Below are 13,660 nucleotides of genomic sequence, written 5' to 3'. Positions count from 1 at the left end.
TGTGGGTGATACAGAGATGAACAAGTTAAGAAGCATAGTACTCAAGGAACGTAATTTCTTCTTAAAGAGCTAAGGTCCATATATAGATTAACAGCAATATAAGACAGGATAAAATAAAACTACGAAAGATGTACCACAAAGTACAATTTGCACACAGAAGAGAGAAAGATTTGAGGCTGCTGTTAGCTAGCTGTGAGGATTAAATACATAAAATCCTAGTTGATTTAGTTCTTCGAGTAGCTCAACAGATTGGGACAGTGCAGGTTTCTGAGGAAAGGAAACTGTGAAATTCAATTTCAGAATAAATTGCATTTTATTATTTTTCTCACATGCACCAAGTGCCATACTAGGTGTACCAGGTACTGTCCTAGGAGTTTTTACATTTGTTATTTCAAGTCCTTTTGGTTTTCATTTTTAGGATAAGAGCTATCATTTCCATTTTTCTTTTCCAGGGTGAGACTAAAGCTCAGAGATAGAAAATCCAGAAGTAGCAACTGGAAAAGCACAGACAAGAACCAAGGTTCGCTGACTAACAAATCCAGGTGCTTTTCTTCAGACACTCACCAATGCTGCTAATTTTTTATTATTTCCTCCTGGATTCAGTTTCCTTCTTAGTATAGAAGAATTCCTCTGGAATCGGTCAGGCTGTGTGAGTAAGTAGCCTCAGAAATTATCCAAAGTATTTCTTTCCTTCTCACTTTGAAAGTAGAGCTGAGCTGGGCATTGATTTGTGAACTAAAAGTAGTTTTTCTTGAAGCCTTTTTTCTTAGTACTTTGAAGAAATTGTTCATGCTTTTTTTCTATTGTAGATAATCTGTTGTTTCTGGCACATTGAAGAATTTATTTGCTCTTCTGTGGTTTTACTGTAATATCCTTAGGTATGATTTTTTAAAATATATACTGTTTAATACTAATCTACTTATCTGTTATTAGGATTCAGGTCCAATCAATTTTGAAAAATTCCTCATCATCATCTTTTTCAATTTGCCTCTTTATTCTAATTTCTCCTCTGGAATGCCTATTAAATCTATCTTTATCATCTTAATCTCCATCCTAATTTCTTTTTCATATTTACCTTCTCTTTTTTTCCTGTGAGTAACTTGCATATTTCTGTGTTACAGTTTACTTTCTCCTTGGCTGAATCTTATAATCTACTTAACCCATTTAGTAAGGTTTTAATTTCAATGCTTTATTAAAATGTATGCCATTTTTATTCCTAAAAGCTGTATTAGGATATTTCTTATTTCCCTTTTCATAGAGAAAAATAGAGGATTAGCCTTTCTTGGACCCAACTTTATATACATTTCTCAGCTTATGTGCCTGTCTACTAGGAAACTAAAACACATGTATCCTGAACTTGGGTGGACATTCATACATCCAATTAAGGGCTTACAATTCTGGCTAAGATTTTCCTATTCATTTCAGGTATCTGGAAATTTCCTTTTCTTTCTTTTGAGCTTAGCTGAGTATTTTTTTAATTGTTATATTTTATTTGGGATTTGTATGTGTTTGTGATGGGAAGCTGGGTGGGGTGTGTGTATGTGAAAAGAACATACCCTATGAGGCTCAGGTCAACATCTTGCTAAAAGTAAAAGATGCAATGATGAGTAGCTTTGAAAAATATATTGGCTATATTCTTCACAACCTAGTTATTCTTCAATTTTAATGCATTTATTAAAAAAAATGAACAAAGGGTACCCATAATCCCTGAGTCATAAAAATATTAGTGGACCAAGAGACAACACATTGAAAGGAGCAGCAGTCTCATATGATGAACTAAGGTGTGAAAGGAAATAATTTGAACATATTAGAAGGAAAGGTAGAAAGGTACCACATGATACGCTAAACATTATACATACATGATCATGTATAATACCCCAACAGCCCTATCGTTTAGAAGAGACTCAGAAACAATGCACTTGTACAGGAATTGAACTAAGCAAGGAATTGAAGCTAGGTCTCTCAGTTTCAAAAGGTCATATGCTAAAACATTATAGTAAGAAATTTGGAATTTGTTCTGAGATGACAGAGTTTCATGATATCAAAGCCAGAATGAGGAAGACTACTCTAGGGGCAAAAGCAGATTTATCATAAAGTCAATAAAGTGAGGCATAGGACACCTCAATTGGATGGGCCTCTTGAGTGCTGGAGTTCTTGGATGTTGTAAGCATTCCAGGAAGGAAGGGAAAGTCATTTTAAAATCCAGAAGGATTTATATGTAAGTGCATCTGAAAACTGTCTAACGATGTTAGATGTTAGAAGAAGTGTTTTAGTCTTCCAGCCTTCAGTGGTTTCTACATTTTTTTGTAGTATATTTTTAAACTGCAAATACACATTTATTTTTCTACCTAATTTTTTTTATAATTGTGTATTACTTTTCTTTTCAAAAAGATCTTAAGTCATATAGGATCTTCAGCTTTTGCAAATCTTATTTCTGCCTCTGCCTAGACATAGTGTGTGTAAAGAGTGTAAGATGAAAGTAGGGAGTTGAGTTAGAAGGATTATGCAAGAGTATAGTTATGAGGTATGAAAGACTAGAACTAAAATAACAGCACATAAAATCAGAAATTATAAGATTTATTTAGGAAACAGAGTAAAGAAAGAATAAGCAGAATTTAGTGAGTGGTAAAATACAAAACACAAAAACAGTAAAATCTCATTCTACATTTTTGAGCAATGGTATAAATGACAAGATGGTGTTATTAACAGTAGGAAAGTCAAGAGGAACTTACTGGTGGCTTGATAAATGAAGTGGAATATCAGTGGAGAAAATAGGTGCTGGAGAATTGTAAAGAATTCAGTGTGATATAATTATCATTGCTCTAATGTCCGGCTGACATTCGGAATGAAATACCAAAGATTTATAGATTTCTGGTATTGTACTTAGAGAAGAGAATACTGTGCACATGGGCAGACATTTGCAAATGTGGTTAGGGTAATATACAGTATGTGGCTAAACACAGAACTGTAGGAACTGCCCAAAAGCAAGTAGGAGTAAATGAGGAGAAATAGAAACAAGTCTCAAGAAAACGAGTTTGTTTTGGTTGAGTATACAATCTTTGAGTTTTGTGCAAAGGTGGTCATATGATTTTTTGTTTGTTTGTTTTTGTTGAGACAGAATCTGGCTCTGTCACCCAGACTGGAGTGCAGTAGCACCATCTGGGCTCATTACCACCTCTGTCTCCCGGGTTCAAGCAATTCTCCTGCCTCAGCCTCCTGAGTACCTGGGACGACAGGTGCGTGCCACCACATTGAGCTAAATTTTTTAATTTTTTAGTAGAGATGAGGTTTCAGAGTGTTAGCCAGGGTGATCTCAATCTCCTGACCTTGTATTCTTCCTCCCTTGGCCTCCCACAGTGCTGGGATTACAGATGTGAGCGACCATGCCCAGCCTGTGATCTTTATAAGAACTAATTCAGTAGAGTCATCCTTTGGTATCTGTGTGGGATTTGTTCTAGGACTTCTGAGGATGCTTAAGTCCCTTAAATAAAGTGGTATAATATTTGCCTATTACCTAGGCACATTGTCTCATGTACTTCAAGTCATCTCTAGCTTGCTTATAAATCTTAATACAATGTAAATGACGTAAATAGCTGTTATACTGTGTTGTCTAGGGAATACTGACAAGAAAAGAATGTCTATACATGTTGAATACAGGCACAACCCTCTTTTTTTTTTTTCCCATATATTTTCAATCAGTTGATTGAATTCACAGATACAGACCTTGCAGATCTCTAGGCTGACTACATAGTGATGAGAACCACAGTCTGAATAATCTGAATGTGAAGGACTACTGAAGAATTTGATGGTAATAGTATAATCTGTGAGTATAAAATGCTCTTTCAAGAAACCTGACAAAGAAAGATAAACTTAGACTGTAGAAGAAGAGTAAGAGATGTATATATATATATCTGAAAACTTTTTTTAAGAAAAAAAGAGATTATATGTTCCTCTCAGAGAAAAGGGAAAACTGAACATATAAAAGAGTACGGATGGTTGATGAAGCAATGTTCTGAAGAAGATAGAATTATATGGGGGCAGAGATGCGAGATTTATTTATCCAGGGCAAATAAGAACAAGACCTTTCCTCTGTAAAGTCACAAGAGAATACTTGAGAACAGTTAGAAAATTTTGAAATTTTTAATATTGCTAGTGCAGGCTCTTGGAATGATGACTAAGACCAAGGTATATTCATGCTAATAAAGACTAAGGTGAAATAGACATGCAGATCCCTGAAGTGGAAAGGTAAAAGAACAGTGAAATCAGCTAGGAAGTCAATATTATTAAGGAGGATATCAGAGGATGCAATTAAAAATAAAGATTATAAATAAAGATCTTAGAAGCTGTGAATATAACCTGGGGGATGGTACATGACAAATACAAGAAAGAGGGCAAGAGTTAGTTCAAATAGCAAGTGGAAAATTCAAATAAAATGTATTTGTTAATTAGCATCAATTAAGTTAATTGGTGACAAAGAGAGAGAAATGTATAGTTGTACTCATATTGTGTGAAGAATATTCATAGCTACACAGGTATTATAAAGTTTTCATCAAGATCTTATACGAAACCCTAGGTATAGTTTTGATATAATTTTCAGTTTAAAGAATCACTTAATTCATTTTTATAATAACTCTATTTGTTAAAAAATTAATAGCAAGTGTCACTGTATTTTTCCAATAGTTAAGATATCAGGGAAACTATGTATTGAAAACAAGGTCTGATCCCTCTACTATGAGCTGTGTTAGACAAATAGAAGCAAATGATCGAAAAGTTAAATCCTCTAAAAAATATATATTATTTCCTAAACATAAAAGGTTTGCTTTCTGGTGCTTTCATAATTAGATTATTTACTTATTTGCATCTAAATTTATATCTCCTTTTTTCCATTAAAAAATATCAAATCCACCAAGGAAAGTTGTCTCCACCAAGATAAATTAAACAGAAAGACTTGGAGAGAGTTTGGCTCTGAACTCCCTGGTAGTAAGGCACAAAAGTGAACATATTAAGGTTCATAGTCCTGGTGTTGAGAACACGTGAAAGCATTCCACTTCCTCAGGGAAAAAAATTATTTTTCTTGCTTTACATTCTAGAAGAAACTTCTGAAATCAGGTTTTTTGTCATGGACATTTAGCAGCCTAGTAAACAATGACCTTGACAATACAAAAACTAGCATGAGATTTATTTCTACAAACAAAAAAAGTCAATTGCATAATATTAAAAGCAACTAACTAGGTAATTTTTCAAGAGATTAAGATCATTAAACTTAAATATCTAGGCTATGTGGTTTAACTTGGTACAGTGGCAAAACTTGGGATACAAGAGGATTAATGGACTAAAAGTCTCTTAGATTATATCTTCCCTAAATATTTTCATTTGACTTTTACAAAAATACATGTGTGCATCATGGCGAAAGTCTCATAATGCAAATTCAGGAAACAAAAAAGAAATCATATCACTTACTGGAGATGATACTCAATAGGGGCCAATCCTACCTTTTTCATAATACTGTGCTTTTTATGGCCTTTTCTGTTACTATGAATTTAAGATCAGGACACCTTGGAGATAGGCTTTCTTTTCTGGAACAGTAAATATTCTTCAGAGAATTTGCTGAATTTGAGCATCAAAGCCAATAGACTGAATAACAACTTGATATATTTGTCTACAGATTAATTTAATAGTTATGTAACTCATTGGGTTAAGTACATCTAAAGAAAATGAATATAGTATTTATTGATCAAACATTAGATTTTATTAGATTTATTTTTCATAAAGCATGGCCTTTTATATCCAGCTGTGGAGATTTTATGATTTGAGATTAATTGGTACAGACATACTCTGAAACCTCTCTTATGTACACCAGCTCCTACCCAATTACACCTAATTAGATTCACAGATCACAAACATTAACAGCCTAGGCTTTTATGCAGCCTTCTCAGATAAGAAGAGAAAAAAAAATGGTTTCACAAAATTTTGAAACTGTTCATATACATAAAAAATAAAGAAATGGGCAAGGCATACATTGTAAATGTGTGCATTATTTCTAGATGTAACAATTAGAGCAAAGTGAAATAGAATAAAGTTGAAGAATCATTGATTTCTAATCTCCACCCTATCAAGTAATCTAATGTCAACATAATCTCATCTGTCTATAAAGTCCACCTGAATATGAAAGCTCATGGTACCATCTACCAGCACACAAACATATCCAGTACAACAAATCCTTATATTTCTTTCACCTGAGCATTTTTATTCTCTGATCTTTACTTTCAAGGCCTGCTATTTGTTAACCATTGATGTAAAAACAATATCCCTTAGATGGATCCATTTCCTTTTGTTCTAGAGAATGCCATTCTCAGATGCCATCTCAAGCAGTGACTGGTGCTTCAGTTCACAACTTAAATAACCTCATGCCCACTTTAGTAGCGACAGAAAGAAAACAAATATGAATGAGATACTGGTTCTCACTGGTATTTAATCATATCACCCTTATTTTCTGTGGCATGGTACCACGTGGTTCTGTGAGCACCAGACTCACAAGATGTTCCTTATTAAATAAACAAAGGGAATAAATACTTCAGGAAGATGAAAAGGAGAAGGGGAAAAAAACAAACGAGCAAACAAAAACCCCTTTGACCTGACATTATGGAAAAAAATAAAAAAAAGACACTAAGATGGAAAAAAAATAGTGTCATGGTTTACATGTGGGATTTTGATGGAGTCTAGGGCTGTGTTTTAATTCAAAACTCACCATCTCAAAACCACTTCTTTTCATCCGCCTGCAGGACTTGAGGTAAGTACGTATACGTTTTCTGGCACGCTCTTGATACTCAGGGAATTGTCGCCTGCATGAGTCAATGATAGCCTGGATCTTTTCTTTGGGCTGCTTAGAGATTGGGACCATTCGGTCCAAGTTTTCATCTACAAACAGCCTGACAAACATCTGTTGGCAAGAGGGAGACAGAGGAGAAGGGTTTGGAGGGCTGCTCTCTTCTGTTCCTAGCTTCCTGTCTTGATTACCGATAGGAAAATACTGTTTTCTGGTTTATGCACTGGAGAACTTTGCAATGGAAAGCCAGAAATTTTAAGCAAACACTCTTTAAAGACTTTCTAAATGGTTGGATTAAAAAATAGAGAGAAAGAGAGAGAAAGGCAAGACAGACAGACAAACATACAGAAAAGAATAGACTATCGTGTAGAAAAAAATCAGGAAATAACAGTAGACTGTGACAATTGAGCACCCCATTACATTCTCTATTAATGATGAATACGACTGTTACATTGCTACACTGCACAGTGGACTAATCTCTGAAATCAAACAATTGACTCTTTTGTCATGCATAATTAGATAAGCTAGGAAAGCAAAAGAAATAACAGATGACGGGCGTACTCTTCCGAGGACTAAGCTGAGGCCCCCTCCATCCACTAGGTAAACATGCATACTCACACAACACAACTCCAGTTTTCAGCTCACATTTGGCTTTAAAATTCTAAACAAAACACAGCAATTCTGGTGTCTGGTTGGCAAAGAGTGTTTCATGTACTTTTTAAATCCTTCTGTAAATTAAACAAACATGTCTCTAAAATATCCACATTTACCAACAAGCAACAACATGAAAGTGAAGTGGCAAAAATTAAACCACACTTGGAGTGTGTGGCAGGACTCACATTAAAAGCTTTCAGCCGCTCGGCTTCAACGCCGTCTGTCTCATTAACTTTCTCTGAATCGTCATGGTCCTCGTGGTCATCTTCGTCCTCATCTCCCCTGTTTAGCGAGAGGTCCTCAGCGCCTCGGTCTACACTCTCGTTTTTTCCAGAGTCATAGCTGGAGTAACTATGTGCGGGAGACTGAAAGGAGAAGGTGAAATAACTGCTTTTAAATTCATTGCACAAGCTTATAAATTTTATGTTTCGTCTTTAATTTCAACTGTTTCTCAAAAACCTTGTTTATGAGTTGCTAACTCTAGAGCGGTGGTGATTTTAGTTTAAATCAAAATTAATTCAAATTAACTTAAAAATTCATTTCCTTGGTCACGTCACACTAGTCACATTGCAAGTGCTGGTTAGCTGCATGGAATGTTTCCATCACTGCAGAAAGTTTTATTGAACTTAGCTGTTCAAGTGCAATTACTGTTTCCTCTCAATATTCATATTCCAAATAAAAAAGCAATGTGTAATCGATTTTGCAAGAGAATCAGTAAGTCACATATTCATAGAACTTAATATGACCTCTTTGTTAGTATCAGTATCATACTTTATATAATGTTATATTATTTTATATCAATATTATAGTAACTTTATTAGTATTATTTAAACAGGTATGGAAATTGAGGGATGGATATGTTTAATTAACTTGCCCAGCAAGAGCTATACAAAATGTTATTGAGATTAGGATTACTAGTTATTAGTTAACATGCTTTAAAATAAATGTATAAATTGTCTATGAGTCTTAAGAGGGCATCTGATTTTGGTTTAGAAAATGGGAACCAGATTTCTTCCTAATCATCTGTTAAGTTTAATGTTTCTGGATTCTAACACTATTCAAAAGACACAACAAATTCAAAGCAAGAACAATTAAATAATAATGATGCGTATTTCCATGTAAAAATCATGAAACATCTGAAAAATTGAAAATGTTTAACAGTTCATTTTCACATGTAAACAGCTGATAGCCTTCAACAAATTTAAAGCAAGAACAATTAAATAATAATGATGCATATTTCCAGGTAAAAATCATGAAACATCTGAAAAATTGAAAATGTTTAACAGTTCTCTTTCACATGTAAACAGCTGATAGCCTTAGAGTTTCAGTTATCAGAATACAATGCATAAGCATATCTATATGTTAATGGACTGTTTAAAATAAATCAACTGGCTTTGATCACTTTCCATTTTGGGATTACACCGATTTCAAATATTTTCTCTTAGGACCCTCTAGGGTAATTCCAGAGTAAGTTTGGAATTATCCCGGGTAATAGATAATTTTAGAGTAAGTTTGGAAGAGTGACCTGGAAACAAAGAAAATCCAGGTATGTGGTGTGATAAGGAGCTTGATTCATCCATGTACATCATAACAATAAACTATTTTATATAATCTCTTTGAGACCATAACATTAGCGAATCTTAGCATATTCTAGGTATTTTTGATAAGATGCTAAACTAAGATGTAATCAAATTTTAAAAGGAGTATTCTCTATTTTTATTTCATGATATAAAACACATTTTCTGAGACATCAAATACCATAAAGCAAATAATGAAGCAAATAAGTGAGAAGTAAAGAGAATTAGCACTTAGAACAACTGCATACCTAGACAATTGGTTCCCTTAAGCTTCATAGCAACTAGCTGAGAAAGGATTATCCTCCAGATTCTACAGATAAGAAAACAGCTTCAGAAAGTCTAAACAATCTCTTCTTATCTGAAGAATGAGGTTATATAACAAGTATGTGAACCTAGGTCTGCCCAAGAGCTAACAGTGATCAAATAAGGTTTTCTCTTCAATATGAGGTTTTTCTTTTTAAGTGTATATGTGTGTTTGTGTGTGTATAATTGAAAGAACATAAAATATTTATTGGTTTATGTACATGTTAATATTTAAACAAAATATTTTAAGTGATTTTCCCTAAAACTGTTACCCACCTAAATAAATTGGATACATTATTTACATTTTCTTATAGAACAGTAAATTTGCTATATAACTTATTTATATAATAGAATCTATTTAAATAATTTATTAGTGCTTCATGCACAGTTTTACTTATTTGTTTCACTGGATAAAGTAAAATAAAGATATACTATTATAATCAAATGCAGATAATTATATTTTCTTAAATATAAAACATCTATAGAAGGAAATAGTGACAAGCTCTCTTGTTTTTCAACTTAGGACCAAACGTACTCTGGAATAAATATATTTATTTTAGGAAAAATAAATATTTAAGAGAATAAACTCTTAATAAACAGCAATAACATACAACTTTTAAGACTAACATGGTTAACAGTAATCACTAAAAACTCCTGCTCCAACTCCAAATGTCTATCACAAAGTCAATCATTTCTTCCCTCAGCAAATATTTATATTGAGTATCACTACATATTTTGTTTTGTGCCAAGATACTCTGCCACAGAGCAATAGTCATTCAATAAATTATTTATGGGCACCTGTTATGCATCAGGCACTATTCTAAGCCTTTTAAATACATAACTCATTTACAACAAAATGGTTAAGTGACTCCCAGTTCACATAGCTAGCAAGTGAAAAAGGATCTAAATCCTTTGGCTCTGAGTTATCATCTTCACACTATTCTATGCTGTCTCTATAGGATGACTACTTACGAGGCTATTGTTATAATATCAGTAGAAATCAATTCCTAAGGAACTGTATTTCTTGATACAAACTTTTAAAATAGAAGTACCTCTGTGACAAGAAATATTAAACCCATTTCATTATTTGACATCTGACTATGAATTTCTCTGAGCCAGTCTAATAGAATATATGTATTTTACATGGGCTGGAGCCTATTTAATAATGTTTTGTATTCATGAAGTGTCTTAAAATTTACATGGAGCTTTAACTTCCATGTAACAACTTCACAGAAGAACTAGTATTAATATATAAATATCTCTATATTATAAATGATTTCAAATATATACATAATAATTATAATAATAAATTATATTAATATAGTTAATGGTTAGTTTTATGTGTCAACTTGACTGGATTAACACGGTGTTCAGATATTTGGCTACCCATTATTTTCAGGTGTATCTGTGAGGATATTTCTGGATGAGATTGACATTTGAGGTGGTAGAATCATTAAAACAGATTGTTCTTCACAGTGTGTGTGTAGGGGGGGTGAGGAGGAGGGCATAAGGGCATAATCCAGTGCCTTGAGGGCTTAAATAGAACAAAAAGCAGAGGGAAGAAAAATTCGCCCGTTCTGCCTGACTGCTGAGCTGAGAGAGACTTACTGAGAATTCTGAGTCACCTGGTTCTTAGGCCTTTAAACTTGAACTGAACTCTACCACTGGGTTTCCTGGATATTCAGCTTGCAGATAGCAGATCCATGGCACTTCTCAGCCTTCATAATCTCATGAGCCAATACTTTATTCTGTATATTATAGATCTTATTGATTCTGTTTCTCTGGAGAACCTTGACTGGTAATATATTATTCACATTATAAATAACCTCATTAAGGCTCAGTTAACCTAACCTGGTGGGCTAACGTCAGACACTGAGAAAAGTGGTAGAGAAGTTAACTAGAGGCCATCCATTCATCACTGGGCCGATAAAACTATATAGGATTTCAGCATTGGGGGAGCATGGGAGTTAGCAAAAAAATTAAAAGTTGAGTTTCAGAATCTCAGTGGATTGCAAAAGCTGAAGGAGAAAGACAAATGTGTAAAGAAAGATGAATGTGAATCCGGACAATTTTCATAACTTCTATAATTGTGTCCAAGACCAAACATGGGGCTTGTCATGGTATCTCTTACTTGTTTGTTGGCCCAGCACCTTTTTCTTTGAGAAAAAGGCCCTTGCTCTACCAGCTGAAATTGCCAACCCTTTGGGTACCAACCTTCTGTATGCTAGGCATGCATCTTTGCCTCTAAGTGAAGATGGCTGGCCTGAGTCTAAAATCAAGCCGAATCCAGCAGAGCTAAGGAGCACAGAGTTATGATAGCATGATTTGTGCATCTAGATCTCACTATTACTGAAATTAAGCCCTGAAGTCTTAAGTTGTATAACACCTTACAACCTCTACCCACCCACCAACATGCTTTTAAATTTTGCTTAAATTTGAGTTTCAGTCACCTGAGATTGAATCTGGAGTGGCACAGCAACCAATCATTAGAGGCCAGATTAACAATATAGATATCACACATGATCATTAAAATATATAGATCGCCCCAGCCAAATGAATAATATGCTCTTTGTAAGCAGCAGCAGATATTCTCAAATCTACCAACAAAGTAAAATGATAATGAATGGCTTTTATGAAGGGAAATTTTAAATTGACAGTGTTCAAAACTGCCTCCATGCAATAATGATAACATATGTGTAGCATGCTTTAAGGATCACACTAACATATTATAACTATGTAATCAGTGGAGGAATAATAATACTAGAACAGATTTCTGACATTAACAGTAAAGTTAAATTTTAAAAACCACCAAAATTTCTTTACAATTCACATCATTAACAAGGTGGAATTACCTAATAAAATATATTAAGGAAAATATTCCATAGGTTTGAAAAGTCTATCTTAAATCTAAAATGTAATAAGCATAATATATTTTTGAATGGCAATGTGAAATATTTAAAAATGTTACAATACACTTATTTGAATGCAAATATTCTGGGCTAATTCATTCACTGCAGCTGTTTGATGGACACAGAACCACTTGGAACAATGAAAAATGTATAGCCCTATTTACTCAAGTTTTAAAGAAAGTGCAATCTTGCAGATCTGAAAATATTCAGGATCTAAATCTCAAAGATGATTGATGTTAATTTCCTCTAGAAAACAAACTGAAATTTTTATAACTGAATTCTGTTTTTTAGCTTAATTATCATTTCTTGCCTTTCTTCCCATTTAGGGCCTATCTTTTAAGGTCGGATTAAGTTAAATTTCTACAAATTTTCCAGCTTCTTTCTCAGTCTACTTCCATCATTCCCTAAACTGTGATGTCAAGTTACTTAATTTGACACAGATTTAAACACTATCATTGCTCTCTACTTTTTAAATTAATTTGCATTTTTCTTCAAACTAGTCTGAGATAAAAAACCAACACATACCCCTCACAGAATCCAATACATGAGCTTTACAGATCGGAATTCAAGACTGCCTATAATTTCTCTTTTTCCTATAAAACTATCTGGTTTTTATAAATGGGGGAATGTGGGTATTGGAATGGTATCACAGGCTCAGGGAAAACGAATTATTATAAGTCTCCAAATAACCCACATAAAATATGGCAGCCATTTGCCTCATAAGCCTGCCTTGTGTTAATAAGAACTTTGGATGACCATAGCTTAGGAAACTTTCATTGCAGTGCAGGTGCAATTGTTTTCTTATTTCAAGCATAAATCTAAAAAAAAAAAAAAAAAAAAAAAAAACTAAACCAGAACTAGAAAAGAATACAAAGTTATTAAAGAACCACAATTTAGGCCCTATAGAAGATGGATACATTCTTATCCTCAAAACACAGGTGTTGGCTTATGGTGATAAGGGTAGATTTTTGCCTTAGTTATATACTCTGCTTATTCTTCCCATGATAAAGTGTGGATTTCCTTAGCAAAAAGCCTTTTGAGAATATATTTGCACTTTCCTTTTCTGAAATTTTCCCCATCCCAATAGAACTGGCAGCTTTAGGCCCTGAAAAATTCCCACTTGTAGGAAACTTAATCTGTTTGCTTACTCTGTAGTCAGAGCCTAGGATGGCTCAGAAACACAGTACTTGGTGTTAGACATAGCTGGGGTTGGGAGCTGTGTCTGATATTTGCAGCCAGTGGAAAAAAGGGGAACCTATATTTCCTCATTATATCCTAAATGAGGGAAGAACACATGAATTCAGTACCAGGCATCCATGCTTTCACGTGCTTTGCGTATCTTTGTCTCAGTGCTGACTGTAAGATATTGTGCAAATGAGTTTGTATGTTCA

The 13,660-nt window shown here is 33.9% G+C and overlaps 1 protein-coding gene across 9 annotated transcripts in view; it reads right to left on the bottom strand.

Moving 5' to 3' along the window:
* NOL4 (nucleolar protein 4) overlaps positions 1 to 13,660 on the bottom strand; it is a 371,463-nt gene that overhangs the window by 86,158 nt on the left and 271,645 nt on the right. For 5 of the 9 annotated variants that reach the window (XM_064379303.1, XM_012447284.2, XM_064379302.1 and 2 more), the window contains one exon: positions 7,666 to 7,845. In XM_064379303.1, the coding sequence (XP_064235373.1) occupies positions 7,666 to 7,845 (180 nt within the window). Of the gene's footprint in view, positions 1 to 6,748; positions 6,941 to 7,665; positions 7,846 to 13,660 lie in introns of all 9 variants that reach the window. The other 4 variants (XM_012447283.2, XM_012447286.2, XM_012447285.2 and 1 more) reach the window with 1 other exon arrangement.

Source organism: Aotus nancymaae, unplaced genomic scaffold, assembly GCF_030222135.1.
Source record: "Aotus nancymaae isolate 86718 unplaced genomic scaffold, 86718_ANA_hifiasm-v0.15.2.pri h1tg000020l, whole genome shotgun sequence".
Lineage (NCBI taxonomy): Eukaryota > Metazoa > Chordata > Mammalia > Primates > Aotidae > Aotus > Aotus nancymaae.
This window is presented reverse-complemented; position numbering and strand designations above follow the sequence as displayed.